The 16,008-nt window shown below is 36.1% G+C and overlaps 1 protein-coding gene across 3 annotated transcripts; it reads left to right on the forward strand.

Moving 5' to 3' along the window:
* Window positions 1-1,368: 1,368 nt before the first annotated feature.
* Window positions 1,369-15,280, forward strand: LOC112511046 (protein ROOT HAIR DEFECTIVE 3-like). Of its 3 annotated transcripts, XM_025116416.1 has the most exons (24): window positions 1,369-1,452; window positions 2,252-2,401; window positions 3,126-3,192; window positions 3,274-3,376; window positions 4,773-4,843; window positions 4,936-4,999; window positions 5,081-5,146; window positions 5,948-5,995; window positions 6,075-6,137; window positions 6,247-6,303; window positions 8,049-8,207; window positions 8,295-8,363; window positions 8,430-8,521; window positions 9,779-9,857; window positions 9,953-10,118; window positions 10,431-10,555; window positions 10,642-10,904; window positions 11,011-11,107; window positions 11,375-11,524; window positions 12,018-12,122; window positions 12,211-12,305; window positions 13,190-13,286; window positions 14,431-14,697; window positions 14,768-15,280. In XM_025116416.1, the coding sequence occupies exons 1-23, from the start codon at window positions 1,449-1,451 to the stop codon at window positions 14,686-14,688; spliced, it is 2,448 nt and encodes an 815-aa protein (XP_024972184.1). In that variant the 5' UTR covers window positions 1,369-1,448; the 3' UTR covers window positions 14,689-14,697; window positions 14,768-15,280. The 3 variants fall into 3 exon arrangements, with proteins under 3 accessions (XP_024972184.1, XP_024972183.1, XP_024972185.1); XM_025116415.1 differs by having other exon boundaries at window positions 14,431-15,280; XM_025116417.1 differs by having other exon boundaries at window positions 1,430-2,049; window positions 14,431-15,280.
* Window positions 15,281-16,008: the final 728 nt, after the last annotated feature.

The following is a 16,008-nucleotide window of genomic DNA, read 5'->3' on the forward strand; positions in this document are numbered from 1 at the left end:
TATGTTCTTCACATTTAAAGACAATAGCTGACTTAATAAATAAAAATAACAATAAATTGCAAAGCATATGAACTGAAACCACATGAATAGAAAAGAAGGTTGTTTGTTGACCCTTAATAGTATTAAAAGACATATTTTTGTTTGTCAAACAAGATTCACCTCCTAATGATTCACATGCTGTCTCTTAAAGGCGTGTTTGGTTTGAGGGATTTGGAGGGATTTGGATTTGAAATCCATTCCAATCCTGCGTTTGGTTTGTAGAAATGGTCGGATTTAAAATCCCACCAACACTGGATTTGAGAATCCTTCGCCCTTACACGGGATTTGAAATCCATTCCCATCATCGTCTCCTTCTCATTATCGTCTCATTCTCATCGTTGTCCCCTTCTCATCGTCTTCGTTGCCACCGTCGCCGTCGCCCTTCGTCTCCGTCGCCACCGTCGCCGTCGCCCTTCGTCTCCGTCGCCACCGTCGCCGTCGCCCTTCGTCTCCGTTGCCACCGCCGTCGCCCTTCGTCTTCGTCGCCCTTCGTCAACAGTCGCCCTTCGTCTCCGTCGCCTATCATCAACAGGTAAATCATTTTCCCCTTTTGGATTTCTCTCTAAACTATGAACACATATTAGGTTAATCCTTCAATTTTGACAGATTAGGTTGAATATACATGAACACAGATTAGGTTAAATCCTTCAATTTTGACAGATTAGGTTGAATATACATGAACACAGATTAGGTTAAATCCTTCAATTTTGACAGATTAGGTTGAAATCTCATGAACACAGATTAGGTTAAAAAATTATACGAAGTATTAGAAACCAAATCCTACAAACCAAACAGAGGAATGGATTTCAAATCCAATCCAAATCCCATGGAATCCAAATCCCTCAAGGGAATCCAAATCCCTCAAAAACATTCCCGCAAACCAAACACACCCTTAGTGATTTTGTATTTTGGGCCTCACTTAACATTCAACGTCATAATTTCATTGTAAAACAAAACTACTAAATAATTATATTTCATTCTGCACTACATCATCAGAACCTCTTAATCATTATGACCACTTAATCATTATGCACCAAACAATCAAAAAACTGTTATACAGTCCCTAACAATAAATTGCAAACCATATAAATTTAATTTCAAAACCACAAGGGAAAAAGTTATAACTTTTAAAAACTATAAGGACTAAAAACGTAATTTAATGTTATACAAATTACCAACGTTGGGAAGTCGGTATTTTTATAGATATTTATTCTTATTTCCTTTTTTTTTTTTGTTAAAAAAGGATTATTTTATACCCAAGAAAAGAAAGTGTGACGGCTCCTTTTGCTATAAGACAGAGAAACAGAGCAGGTTTATGGCTTTATGCTGACCTCAGATCGCACTCCTTTTACTTGTTTCTCTTCATATTCAACAGCAAAATCTCAAATCTCGCGATTCAACAAATTTCGATGGGTATGTTATTCGATTTCTTCATAATAAGTGTTCAATTTATGCTATCTAATGTATTTGTTCTTTCGTTTGCACATTTAAACCCTAATGCATCAATAGTTGATTCAAACATTGTTCGTATTTTTACAGTTGTGAACGGTAATAAGCTTTAAATACTATCAACTGAAGTTCAATTTCGATCTTGTTTAGCTTTTTGGTGCTATTAACTGTTTTTGCTGAGTAATTAGGTACTGCTGCAATTTGATGTTGTTTTTGGTGCAAATTCTGAAGTTCTGTATGGTGAAATTGTAAGAACTTAGGATCTTTGATGAGTTTAGTTGGGGTAGTTGATTTATTCTGGGAGACTTTGTTATTGACTTGTTTCTTATGTTGAAGAAAATGGGAGTGTGATTTTGAAGGAAAATTTGGGTGGTGAAATGGATCTGGAATATGGATGAAACAAATAAGTGGCATTGAACTTAAATAAATGTTCTTGTGAACTTGACTTGTGTCTCCTTGAAAACAGAAACAGGAATGGATCATCATAAAGTAAGATTAAAATTCTATCAAGAACATATTCTCCCTTCTCTCCTCAAAGGCTCGTTTGGAGATTAATCCGAGGTTCCACACATTCTCATGTTACTAATTAGCAACACTTATCTTGAAAAATGCATTAGGTTGTTGTAATTGAAATGTTAACGCTCGATCATATGAAAATTGTGATGTTCCTAGTCAAGTTGCTCAGTCGATTGTTTAATTTATGAGACGAAGATCACAGGCTCATGGAACCATGATATATTGATTCAAGTGTTGTGTTTTATAGACAAAGAAGCTGGTTGCTGCTCCACCCACCTCATAGAAGGAGATGGCACTTTCAATGGGGAAGGACTTGATAGTTTTATCAAGCAAGTAAAAATGGCTGAATGTGGGCTTTCTTATGCTGTTGTTTCAATCATGGGACCTCAAAGCAGCGGTATGTCTTCTATAATCTGTTGAAAAATGAACGTACACATGTTACTGAGGAAAATACCTTTTCTTTAAAGTTAAATTTATTTGTTATAAAATTTCACATCACAAAGTAAGACATCCTTTCTCTAGGCATGATGATAGGTTAGATTTTGGTATATCGTCTTCCCACCCCCACCCAATGTGTTGCAAAGTGATTATCCAATCATAGTACACGGAGGTTTTATTTCACGTGCGAAACATCTCGTTTGATAGTATTTTTCCTCCAAATAATGTTGTCCCTTTCCTGTTATTTTCCATTGTTTTATAAAAAACTTATAGTTTACGCTAATACTTGTTTAGTTTACTTCTTTGTTTCTTTTGATGGGTTTTGCAACTTGAAAAATATATAATATTTGTATTATCATCTCCCCAACACCCAAAAAAAGTTTTGCACATTGCCACTTTGATTATCTAATACGTGGACGTTTTATTTCTGCGGTGGTGGCATCGTGTTTGATAGCTGTTCTTTCCTCCACTCAATATTCTTTATTTTTCTCTTATTTTCTTCTATGTTTTTGGAAGAAATATTTTGTTTATGGTAACATTGATCACTTTTTCTCTTTGGTGGGGGTTACAAGTTGAGATATACAAGATGTTGGGGTGTAGTGCTCCCCAGTATCATGGATCTTTCACATTGACATATATTGAGATTACATTACATGCAAGTTTTGACTGTGTGTTTGTGACAGGGAAGAGCACACTTCTGAATCATCTTTTTAACACAAACTTTAAGGAAATGGATGCTTATAGGGGAAGGCATGTATCTATTTTGACCGTGTCTTGGTTTTCTTCATCAATCTCTAGATTTTTGTAACTTAATGCATTGGCCTTTATCAGGTCTCAAACCACCAAAGGCATTTGGATGGCAAGATGTGTTGGTATTGAACCTTGCACCATAGTAATGGATCTTGAGGGTACTGATGGAAGAGAGCGAGGAGAGGTTGTTACTTATTTGTATTTTATTTATTTTTGGTGCTTTACTTAAATAGTTATTTTTGCGGCAATCTGTTTTTCGGTTTTCTTCTCATATATATTTCGGTTTATCTTAACACACACTCAAGATTTCTTAGTTTTGAGGTGAATTCCTTGTGACCGTACGTCAAAACTCCAAAAGGATTCCTTAGAGTTGTAGATCGAGCCCTACATAGGCTCTATTCATGTTTGGTTTAAAGCACTTCTAAGAGTTGTATTCGAGAAAGAAACTATTTTTACATGATTTGTTACTCAGGATCCTTCATGGTACCCCTTTCAATCTATATTTGATTTGTAACATTGCATGCTATAGGGTTCGTTGAGTATAGTTTGAGATGCTTGGGTTGTCTCAGCTAGGCTTATGCTCGTTTAAGATTAAGATAAGATCTCATATAGAAAGATAGGAATTGCAATGGACAACTGCATATCATTAATGATGTTAAGATGATTGGCTACTAAATTAAATTGAATCTTTGGTCTCAAGAACTCATGTAGTTGGATAGTGAAATTGGGAGTGACCTTCTAGACAGTTAACATCTGTAAGTCCATGATTTCCTGTGGTTCTTATATCATATTTCTTTCCATGTTTTTTGTACTCATGAACATGATTATCCTAAGCATATCAAACTTGGTGATAAAAAATTTGTTTTGGAATTTTCCATCGAGTGTTAAGAGCACGCCTGAGGCATGCCTAGGCTGTGAGGCTCAAGGTCTTGGGCTTTTTTAAGGTCAAGGCTAGGTGTATTCACGAGGCTCACTAAGGCGCCTTGTGGGCCTAGGTGCGCCTCATAAAGAGGAATTAAATACCAAATCAAACCCCAATATTAAATAAGTTTTCTCATCTTCTTATCTTCTAGACGTCTTAAAAAAAGAGTTATTAAATAGATGACTAAGTCAAACCCTAATACTAAATACCCGGTTCTTATAACTTCAAGCCTCTTTCTCTATAAATTCCCCGACCTTAAAACTTCTCCCGCATGGCTCACGCTTTAAACCCTTCTCCCTTCTGCCTCTATCCAAATAATGTTGGTTGCTGCACCTTCTACATATTTGAGTTGTGTGTAACTGTGTGTGTGTATATATATTGTAACTGTGTGTGTGTATATAATTTTTTTATATAAGATGCACCTCACATTCCTGAGGCCTGCGTTCGCCGCCTAGGCCCTGGACCCCTTTGCGACTAAGTACTCCTTGAGCCTTTTACAGCTTTGCCATCGACCATTAGTATCTTGATTGAGAGATCTCCCAATTATGTGTAGCTCTATGAATAAGGATCTGAACTTTCTGTTGATAAACCCAGGAATAGAAAAAGACAACTGCATCTCTGGGTTCTCTTATTTATTAAGCTTTTGCTGCTTCTGCAGGATGATACTGCATTTGAAAAGCAGAGCGCACTTTTTGCACTTGCTGTTTCAGATATAGTTCTTATAAACATGTATGTCTTCTGGTAATCTGATACAAGTATTCAAATACGAGTTTTTCGGTAAATTTATAATTGCTTTCCTTGGGGTAAATTGTGTTATGAAGGTGGTGTCATGATATTGGACGTGAGCAGGCTGCAAACAAACCTCTTTTGAAAACCGTATTCCAGGTGTGTTGTATAACGTATTTTAACATTTTCATATGTTAGTTCTAAGGGCAAACTACTGAATTTATACTTTCTGTATTTCAGGTTATGTTGCGACTGTTTAGTCCACGTAAAACAACGTTGATGTTCGTTATACGAGATAAAACAAGGGTAATTTGTCCCTTGTGTTTCTCTTCTGCCATAGACTTTTGACATGTCTATAAGGGTGTGTTTGGTATCGCGATAGGATAGGACAGAACAACTGTTCAACGTTTGGTAAGATAAAACTGGACATGACAGAACAAATAAAATGACAAATTTACCCCTAATGAGTTGTTGATATCTTTTATATATTTTGATTAATTTATTAATATATTAAATTATAATAAAATAAATATTTTTATAACAAAATATATCATTAGAAAGTTTTCGTCAAGAAGAATAAAATGACACCAAAATAAAAAGTTTACATAGTTTCCAATTTTGTTTTATACCTTTTCTATATTATTTTTATTATTATTAAGATTTAATAAATTACATAAATTAACCAAAATATAGAAACCATATAAAAATAGTATTTTGAGGACAGTAATGTGAAAGTTTAAAGAGCATAAAATACAATAATAAATTTTAAAGAATGAATAAATTCTAAAGAGGGAGGCGTTCTTGATGTTTTAGAAGAGAATTATGTTTTATTTTGATGTTATATTGGTAAAATATAAGTCTGTCCCACCTTGTTCCATGGGGTGGAGGTGAAATGCGCCTGTTCCAGTTTGTTCCATTATGTTCCTATCTGTTCCACATAAAAGGCTTGCCAAACGTGAAATAGTGATCCCTGTTTTGTCCTGTTCAGTGTACCAAATGCACCCTAAAAGAATATATTATTTGTCTAGGCTAATCTTGGTCTAAGAGACTAAGAATATATGTAAGTTGGATCATATTTGATGTAATTATCCTTTTCTTTTTGTATAGACACCTCTTGAAAATCTAGAGCCTGTTTTGAGGGAAGATGTCCAGAAGGTAAGTGTTATTCCTTATTTTGTTACTTCAAAGGTCAACACAATTGTAATTCTTTTAATGCTGTGTTTTTTTGCTCCAGATATGGGATTCTGTTCCCAAGCCAGAAGCCCACAAACAGACTCCACTGAGTGAATTTTTTAATGTAAGATACCATGATATTGCTATTGTTTTCTTTTCAATATTATTGTTTCTTGAGATTGGGAATATGTTTACTACTATGAATATTAATTTCTTACTTGTTGAGTGACCAGGTAGAAGTTGTTGCCCTTCCTAGTTTCGAAGAGAAAGAAGAACAATTTAAGGAGCAGGTATGCCAGAGATTATTTGTACTTATCTTATAAGAGACATGGATATTTTAAATGATGATAATGCTCTAATATGGTTTTCACATGATCCTACGATATTTCCACAATACTATACTTCTTTTCAGATCTTTTTAATAGCGTCATTTAAAAAACATACTGTGGGACCATGTCCAGTGGCTTACCCAGAAATTTTTCTGAGCAGGTGCACATTTAAGGTAGATCAAAGAGTCGTACGTAAAATCACTGTGGACGCCCGCCCGGAGGGGGATGCCAAAGCGATTTGACCTAGTAAAAAGTTAATGGTGTCGATTTGGGGGAATAAGATCTATTTTTAAAAAATGAAATCGACATTGATCTTTTGAGCAAGACGCAAGCCTATGTCTTACGCTTGATGTGTTTTTAGCCAAATTACATCATTACAAGCGACTTTTTTGTTTTTTAAGTTAATTTCGTAAAATTTCTAATCTTTTGGATTTTGCTGAGTTCCTTCATTTTGATTGTTCTTTATCTTTTCTTTTTCTAGCCAATTTTGTTTCCGTATCCCAAACCTAGAATTTAGAGTAAATAAGACACCAGTAATGAAATTAAAACAATTTAGGACAAATAGAAGGTACTCGCGCAATGCAGCGAGATACATATTCATTTTAATGTTTCGTTTTATTTTTGTTTTTGTTGATATAATACGGGTTATGTAGTTTTGAGAAAGATAATGTTTTTACTTTTGAATAAAAATAAATTTGAAGACATCATAAAATTTAAAAAAATATATCGATATTAATATCAAATTAACTATTTAAAAATTCTTTTTTTTTATATAATTTGTATAATTCATTTTTTGATTATAATTTAATTAAGGTCAAATAGTGAAGTGATTTATTTTTGGCTTAACAATAAATTTTTTATAAAGATAACGATTCTGTTAGAACTCGATAATTATCCTAATTATATTTTAGATTTTTTATATTTTAAAATGAGATGTTTATCCTCTATTTGGTTATGTTTATCCACAGTTAGTTACACGAATTCAAACATGGAGCTTTAATAGGTTGTACTTATGCATAATTTCATTGTAATCTTGAATTTTAAGTAATATGCATCAATATATAGTACTTCATGCATAAACAATGGTTTTTAAGAGTTTTTGTCAAATATTTTATAATATAGTATAGATAAGTAACTGGAACCAATAATATGCTCGGAAAATACGAAATAGAGGAGAGGATGGACGATTCCTCATGGGTGGTGGTTAAAGAACAAAAGTAGGAACAAAAACTCATTGTTTAGATAAGTTTTATTAATTGTTTTGGTTTAGCCCCTTTAGTTTTAAAATATTGCAGAACACCCTTCTATTTTTTAAGAATTTCATAACATGAACAATTTAAAAAGATAAAAAATTAATCATTTGCTAACAAGCCTTGGACCTGCGACCTCTTGGAAGAGCGCTTTTAACAAAGTCACTACAACCATCTCACCCGATTCATATTCGTGTTATAAATTTGGTTTACAAATATTTAAGGGCACTCTTATAATTAAGCGGGTGCACTTTCAAGACGTTTCATTATTTTTCTCTTGCAATAATCGAGTGATTGAGTGCATTGGACCCCACTCAGTCCTTAGTGGGTCCGCCTCTGACCATGTCTTTTTCTGTATTCTGGATTTTGATCAAGTTCATAAAATCATTTAAAAACATGTCGTAATATTTGTCATTTGCATTTTACATTCCTAATTATATATATTTTTCACTAAAGGTGGCTAGTTTGAGGCAAAGGTTCTTCCATTCTATTGCACCTAATGGCCTAGCAGGAGATAGGAGGGGGGTGGTTCCTGCTTCGGGTTTCTCATTTAGTGCCCAACAGATTTGGGAAGTTATTAAAGAGAACAAGGACCTTGATTTGCCTGCTCACAAGGTAAATTTTTTAACATTCGACTTTGTCGAAGCTTCAAAAAAGTTCCTTTATATCATGTGGATGTTAAAGAACCTGGTAGTTTTGCAGGTGATGGTGGCAACCGTAAGATGTGAAGAAATTGCAAATGAGAAGTACTCTTTCTTTGTAACAAATGAGGTAAATCTTAAAAAGGCCACTTGCAATCCCCAAGTACATTCTATTAAACACTATTTTTGTAAGCAGGACTGGTGTGACTTGGAAGATGCTGTACAATCTCATATTGTGCCAGGCTTTGGCCGGAAGATTAGTTCAATGCTTGATGCTTGTTTATCCAGGTAACATAATTTACTGCATTGTTGCATATGTTTCAAAACCAATTACGATGGCCTTTCAACATGATAATGGAGGCGGGCCCAGATTTTTTTTAAGTGCTGACACAATTTAACTACAAAAAATATCTAAAGAAAATTTCATAACATTAGTATAATTCTGTTGGTTGGTTCCTTGTCCCTCCATAAAGCATGTTCGAGTCCTGCCTACATATCTTTTTTAAAACACAAGAGGTATATAACCCCCAAAAACTTAAGCTAAAAATTAACAAATTTGACACGAGTGAGACTCTAACTACTCGGGCCTTTTGTACAAAGTAAGAAGCATTAACCATCTCCACCATTAAAGTCTTGTGCTTAAATGTCAGTTTCAATAACTATATTGGGGAACCCCACAAAATAAAACAGTAGCACCCTTCAGAAACGTACTTTTCCCCCCTTACGATGGAACCATGAAGCGCTGGCCTGTGCCACCGTATCAATCAGTGTAGGTCTGCCCCTGCACGATAATATGATTCTATGAAGCTATCTCCAATAGTTTGATCACCTTAACTGATGTTGAAGCGGTTGTTTTGTTGAGTTAGGGTACGTTTTTCTCTTGTTGCACGCTGCCAAGCTTCAGTTTAACTATTTAGCGGTAATAAGATTGGAAAAGCTTGCCTAAGTTGTGAGATCATGCTTAGAATTCGTGTTGTAGGTGTTGGATGTACTGTGTAACGAGATAATAAGGTATAAAATACCAAAAGGTAGGGGTCAGTTTTCTGCTTGAAGGGGAGACAAGTGAATTAGTGACTGTTCTAAGAAATAATTAATTGAAAATTATAATTGTCAAAGCATGTGTTGGGGGTTGTTTGATTGGTTTTCCATTAAGTTTTGTATGGATAAAGCTGTCTATGTGGATTAATTGTCTGTATAGATTGGAAAGGTTTTTGTTTGGGAGGAGTTTTCCATAGATGGAAAGAGCGTGTTTTTTAATTTGGGGGGGGGGAGGTTTGGAAAAAACTTGGTTTTTTGCATAAAGCCCTCCGCCCCCGCGAAGAAGCTTATCGAGTAAGTTACTTTCTATATCATCAAGTCATTACCAAACAGTCATGTATAGCTGACCGAATAAGATGTGAGTCCTATTAAGCGCATTAAGCTGCTGACAAACATGTCCTTAGGGTATTTACTTTATGCTTATACTAGTTTCTTTGTTATATGCGCTGATGCTAAACCTGCATGACATTGTGGCCTTAAGATTTTATTTAATTCTTCTGCTTTCAGTTATGATGAAGAGGCTACATACTTTGAAGATAGTGTTAGATCTGCCAAGCGAAGGCAGTTGGAAGAGAAGTTGATTCAAGTAATTTTCCTCATGATTGTCCATATAGCTGGGTCATTTCTAAATATGTTTCATATATGTTGTACTCAATGATTGTTATCTTATGATTTGTGCAGCTTGTTCAACCGACCTACCAATTGATGCTGGAACACATACAATCAGAGACACTAGATAAATTCAAAAAAGCACTTCATGATGCTTTGAGTGGAGGACAAGGGTTTGCAATTGCTGCTTGTGATTGCACGACATCATTCATGAAGCTCTTTGATGAACAATGCAAAGGTATGCCTTTAGATGCCATTTCCTTGAACAACCTTTAGTTCTTATTGACATTTGAGATTCTATGTAATTAAAACCTTCACTCTTATAATTTTTTATCAAGCATTTATATGCTGGTTCGGCACTTTTGATTGTGGGTCTCTGAACATAGGCAGTTATCTTTAACTTATGTGCTGCATTTGGTTATGAAAGTTACATGTATCGGTTGCATTGCCATATACCGTCTCTCAACAAACAATCATCGGGAATTTATATATGTTTTTTGCACATATGCTCGCAATACTTGTCTATGGGCCTAAGACATTGAATCTACAGATGCAACTATCAAACAGGCTGATTGGGATTTGACTAAAATAAGGGATAAGTTTTCACGTGATATAGACTCACATATTGCTGAAGTTCAAACTGCCAAGCTATCCGAACTTAATGCATTATATGAGGTAACATTAACCTGTGAATTATGACCTTATGATTGGATTATCAACTGATTCAAGTATTCATATAATTATTTTGCATATTTATGCAGTCCAAATTGAAAGAGGCATTGTATGGACCTGTGGCGGCCCTTCTAGAAGGAGGTGGCGATGATACTTGGTCTGCAATACGGAAACTTCTTCATCATGAGATTAAAATTGCCGTCTCTGAGTTTTCTGTTGCACTTTCTGGTTTTGAAATGGATGAACAAGCCAAGGAAGAGATGGTTTCAAAGTTGGAAAATTATGCTAGAGAAATAATTGAAGGGAAAACAAAGGAAGAAGCAGGAAAAGTTCTATACCGCATGAAAGAGAGGTATAACTTGCTAATTTGTCGTTACTGGATCAAATCCATCATCGGTGAAGGGATTTCACTTGTGTTTTCATTGTAGCTCATCATTATTATCTCTTAAATTGAACAGATTTACGTTGCTATTCAACCATGATAGTGATTCAATGCCACGAATCTGGACCGGAAAGGAAGATATACGAACAATTACCAAAACAGCTCGGTCTTCTGTAAGAGTCACTATTTTTAGTATATAATATTTATATAAGACAAATACTCACACACACTTCTCACATTTGGTGAGGTTTGAACCCTTGACCTGCTGGGAGGTTGGCTCTACTCGTAACCTGGTTACCGCTGGGCTATTGACCCTTTGGTTTATGTAAGAGTCACTTCCTAGGAGAATATTGGCTGAGATCATTTTCTTATATCATCCCAAACCACTTAGTTTTAGTGTGGCTTATGATCTTTGGTTATTTGATTTATTTATGTTTCAGTCTTTAAAGTTGCTTTCCGTATTGGCCGCAATTCGTTTGGATGTAGACGCTGATAAGATTGGAAACACGTTAGTCCTTGCATTGGTAGAACAGAAGAAAGACAAGAGTACCTCCTTTCAGGATCCATTGGCCTCAAGCACATGGGAAGAGGTATTATTATTATTTTTAAAGTAAATAATATTTATATACAACAAATACTCACGTAACCCGGGTACCGTTGGGTATTTGGACTTGGAGATCGCGCAAACGCATATTTTTAATAACTCATGGCTACGTATGGCAACCTTAGCTCCCCTCCTCAACCGATGTGGGATCTTACAATCCACCCTAGGGTTCCCAATGTCCTAGCTGGTACATCAGTTAGGTTCCTGGCTCTGATACCATTTGTAACATCACAGACCAATCGTACCAGATATTATCCACTTTGTCTACACCTGGACTCATGGATTTAGAGCACATATGATAGAGGAGGTATCCAGTCCCTTATATGGCAACCTTAGTTCCCCTCCCCATCCGATGTGGGAGCTTATAGACCCCACCTCCGGGTGGGATATACTGGGCTCGTTTGGTTTGATATTGGTGAATCTGAACCATTTACAACTAAATGGTAACAATTAATTGCATATTGTTTATTTCTGTCCAGGTTCCAGCAACGAAAACACTCATCACTCCCGTTCAGTGTAAATCGTTGTGGAGTCAATTTCAAAGAGAGACGGAGTATACTATTACTCAAGCCATTGCTTCCCAGGTACTGTTTTTATATCGTTCAACATCTCGCATCTTCAATTTGCAAATAAACAGTAAATTCGTCTTATTTTGCGTCCAACGGTTTTCAGGAAGCTAATAAGCGTAATAACAACTGGTTACCACCTCCATGGGCTATGGCTGCGTTGGTGATCCTTGGATTCAACGAATTCATGACTCTTTTGAGGTTGGTTTGTTTTTTCGTTCCCATTTTTTCATACTAGAATCTAGGGGTGTTCATCCAAACCGCCCACACCACACAAACCGCCGCACCACAACGCAAAGCGCAGTTTAGAACATCCGTGGTGTGGTTTGCGTTTTGCATTTTTACCAAACCTCGGTTTAGAACATTTGCGGTGTGGTTTGCGGTTTGTATTATTACCAAACATCACTGTGGGGTGCGGTTTGCGGTTTTGAGTTATCAAACCGCAGTTCAAATCGCACCGCACCGCACTGCATATTTTATATATTTTTTAATTATATATAAATATAGAGAGAGGTCCATTCGGGAACACTAAATATTTTAGGAACACAATATTTTAGGAACACTAAATATTCATGATGAATAATATTCATGATGAATAATATTCATCATGAATACTCACAAAGTAGGTTGTTCTTGCGTTCCTAAAATATTTAAGATTCCTAATTGAACCTGCCCTTGTATATATAAAGGATCGAGATGAAAGAAAAAGTGTGGACGCATGGACTTGGACATGTCACAACTCACACGTCCAATTTAGTTAGAAGTTTATTTATTTAACTTCCTAGACTATTTTTAATTATGCAATACGTATTTAGATATCGGATGTATTGAAACCCTTTAATTTTTTGGGACTAAGGTCACGTCATTGTTGATATTGTAATGTATCTTATAATTATTGGATTGTAGGAATAAAGTGCGATAGGTACAAACCGCATAAACCGCACCTCATGTTGCGGTGTGGTTTTTGCGGTTTGAGAAAATGCTCAAACCGCATATGCAGTATGGTTTGCGGATTGGCCCCAAACCGCACCGCGAACAACCTTACTAGAATCCACAGTTTACACCTTTTTGAGCTTTTTTTGCAGGAATCCTTTGTGGCTGCTCGTTATATTCGTAGGTTATCTGCTTAGCAAAGCTTTGTGGGTTCAACTCGACATATCTGGTGAATTTCGCAATGGCATGGTGAGTTATATCTGATTGTCTTGAAGGAAGTCAAAGATTAAATTTTAAGAACTCAGCATGCATTATTGGGGCAAAATGCATATAAATTTGGCTTAGTTCCTATTTGACGTGACGAAAAAAGTGTAGCGATGTTCCAAAATTTTCTTTTTTGTACCCATTTTGACCTTTAACCTGCTGATCTTGTAACATTTGATGACGTTGATACCCGTGTACGAAATGTTTATGAAAATGGACGATAAACTTGATATCCACATCATCAAATGTTACATTTAAAAGGAAAACTTTGAAACTTTATTACATTAAGTAGGAAAATTTTGAAACTTTGTTACATTGATGGAGAAAAAAAGAAATTATTTGTTACAGTAAATAGAGTAAATTATAATTTTCGTCCTGTCGTTTACTAATAGTTACTTTCTTTGTCCATGTGGCTTAGAAATTGCGATTTTAGTCCCAATTGTTTTGTTAATAATTACGATTTTTGGCCCTGTGGCTTGGACATTGCGAATTTGGTCCCTATGGTTTGCAATTTATTGCTATTTTCATCCCTGTACTAGTTCCAACCTTTAAATACAAGAGACAAAAACAGTAAGAATTCTAAACCACAGGGACTGAAAGCACAATAAATCGTAAATCATAAGGATGAAAATAGCAATGAACCACAAACCATAAGGAGAAAATTGCAATTTTTAAACCACATGATTGCAATTTTTAACAAACCACAGGGACGAAAAACTTAATTTACTCCATTAAATAGTAGCTGTTTGGTTGGTTTTCTATTAAGTCATATATGGATAAAACCGTCTATTTGGATTAATCTTGCTGTATAGATTTGAAGGTTTTTGTTTAAGAGCTTTTCATTAATGGAACGAGTGTTTTTTAATTGGGAGGGGAGGGTTTGAAAAAAACTCGGTTTTCTGCATAAAGTTGCTCCCTAAAAGCTTACTGAATAAGCCACTTTCTATATCATTAAGCTATTACCAAACAGGCATTTATAGCTGACCGAATAAGCTGTGAGTTCCATTAAGCTCATTAAGCTGCTAACAAACAGGTCCTAAGACAAACTTTGTTGCCTTTTGATGCATTATGCCCTGTATTATTGTGTCTTTTATACCCGTTTATTTGATGCTTGTCTTAATGGCTACAGCTTCCCGGAATCCTCTCCTTATCTACCAAGGTTATTCCGACCGTCACAAACCTTCTCAGAAAACTGGCCGAGGAGGGCCAAAAGCCCGTGATCACCGATTCCCAAAGAAATCCCTCAAATCACCCACAAGTTTTAGGGACTTTTCAAGGTGTAGCAGCAGGAGATACCAACGGCCTTTCATCCACCGCCTCATCTGATGTAACCATGGAAAACGAAACCGAGTTCACTAGCCCTTCCAGGCGCTTCAAAGATCTGTAGCTTCGTGAAGTAAGCATATCCATTTATATCTTGTTTATTTTGCAAATATCGATTTTTAAAGGGATAAAATCTTTATTAGGTGTCACATTGTCTGGCCCTTGCCTCTGTTCTCGTTTGATAGGGTAACGCCTTCCTACATCTTCCCTGCCCCCGCCCCCGGGGGCGACCCTACTTTCGTGCCATATATACTGGGTTTGTCTTTAATGTGTGGCGCTCTCACGTTGGTAGATATAGCCCGTAACTAAACCTCTCGTTATTCGCTTATTTCAATGCTCACAGCCTTCTCAGAAAACCCGACATACCCTACTTATGCCAAAGAAACACTCCGAATCCGTTGCTAGAATCGAGCACGAACCACGGGATCGATACTTGTTTGGTATAATACCATCATTTGGGGTTTTGATTTGTTTGATCATGAAACATTCTTTTTGGGCCTGTTACTTGTTGAGTTTTTTGTTTGTATATTTTGAGGGTATGATTGAAAAAAAGAGACATTTTATATAATTTTCGATTGCGCTGTGTCTGTATTTTAATAAGCTATATTTGATTCATATAATACGAAATACGGGTAATAAAACGATTGTTGCATTTCGATACCTTGTTATTTGTTCGATACGGGACCAGTGCTACTTTTGTCGTTTTAGATTAGAGATGCACAAAAAATCCGAAGTTAGAATCCCAGCCTGAAAAAGCCCAGGCCTAGTGAGCTTGAAGCGCGATATGGGACGGGCCTCAAAGCCTGTTCAGGCAGAAATTTTGGGGGGCAGTCACGGCCTGGAAAAGCCTGCAAAAGGCTGGTTACGCCTGACCATAAAAAGCCCAATCGTGCCTTTTTTCAACCCCAAAGTCCGGCTCGATGTAAAAAAGCGAGGGCCATTTTTTTAGTCAATGAAAATGGGCATGGAAAGCCAGGCCTTGTACATCTCTAGTATAGATCGTGTGCGTTCAGATCTATATGTAGTCGATAGGACTAAGGGGCCGTTTACCAGACGCTTACTCGGATAAGTGAACATCAAGTTACATTACGTTACCGGATGAATATGGTAAGAACCAAGAATCTTACCTGGTAAGAACGAAACAAGGACCAAAAGTCTTACCCGGTAAGTGAGAGCGGCGACTTTTACCTCGTATAAAAAGTGAGGGCGACGACTTCATTGGTTGTACTAGTCGCTTCTTTGTACGCTCTCACATTTAATGTGCTTCATTTTTATACAAGGTATTTACAAAAACAACCTCTGCGTAAAAGATTACTTACACGGTGGTAGATTCATTATAAATCTGTATTCGGATTTAGAGTATCTTCAACAAATTATCTTTATT

This window comes from Cynara cardunculus (genome assembly GCF_001531365.2).
Source record: "Cynara cardunculus var. scolymus isolate 2C chromosome LG 4, CcrdV1, whole genome shotgun sequence".
In the NCBI taxonomy this organism is placed as follows: Eukaryota; Viridiplantae; Streptophyta; class Magnoliopsida; order Asterales; family Asteraceae; genus Cynara; species Cynara cardunculus.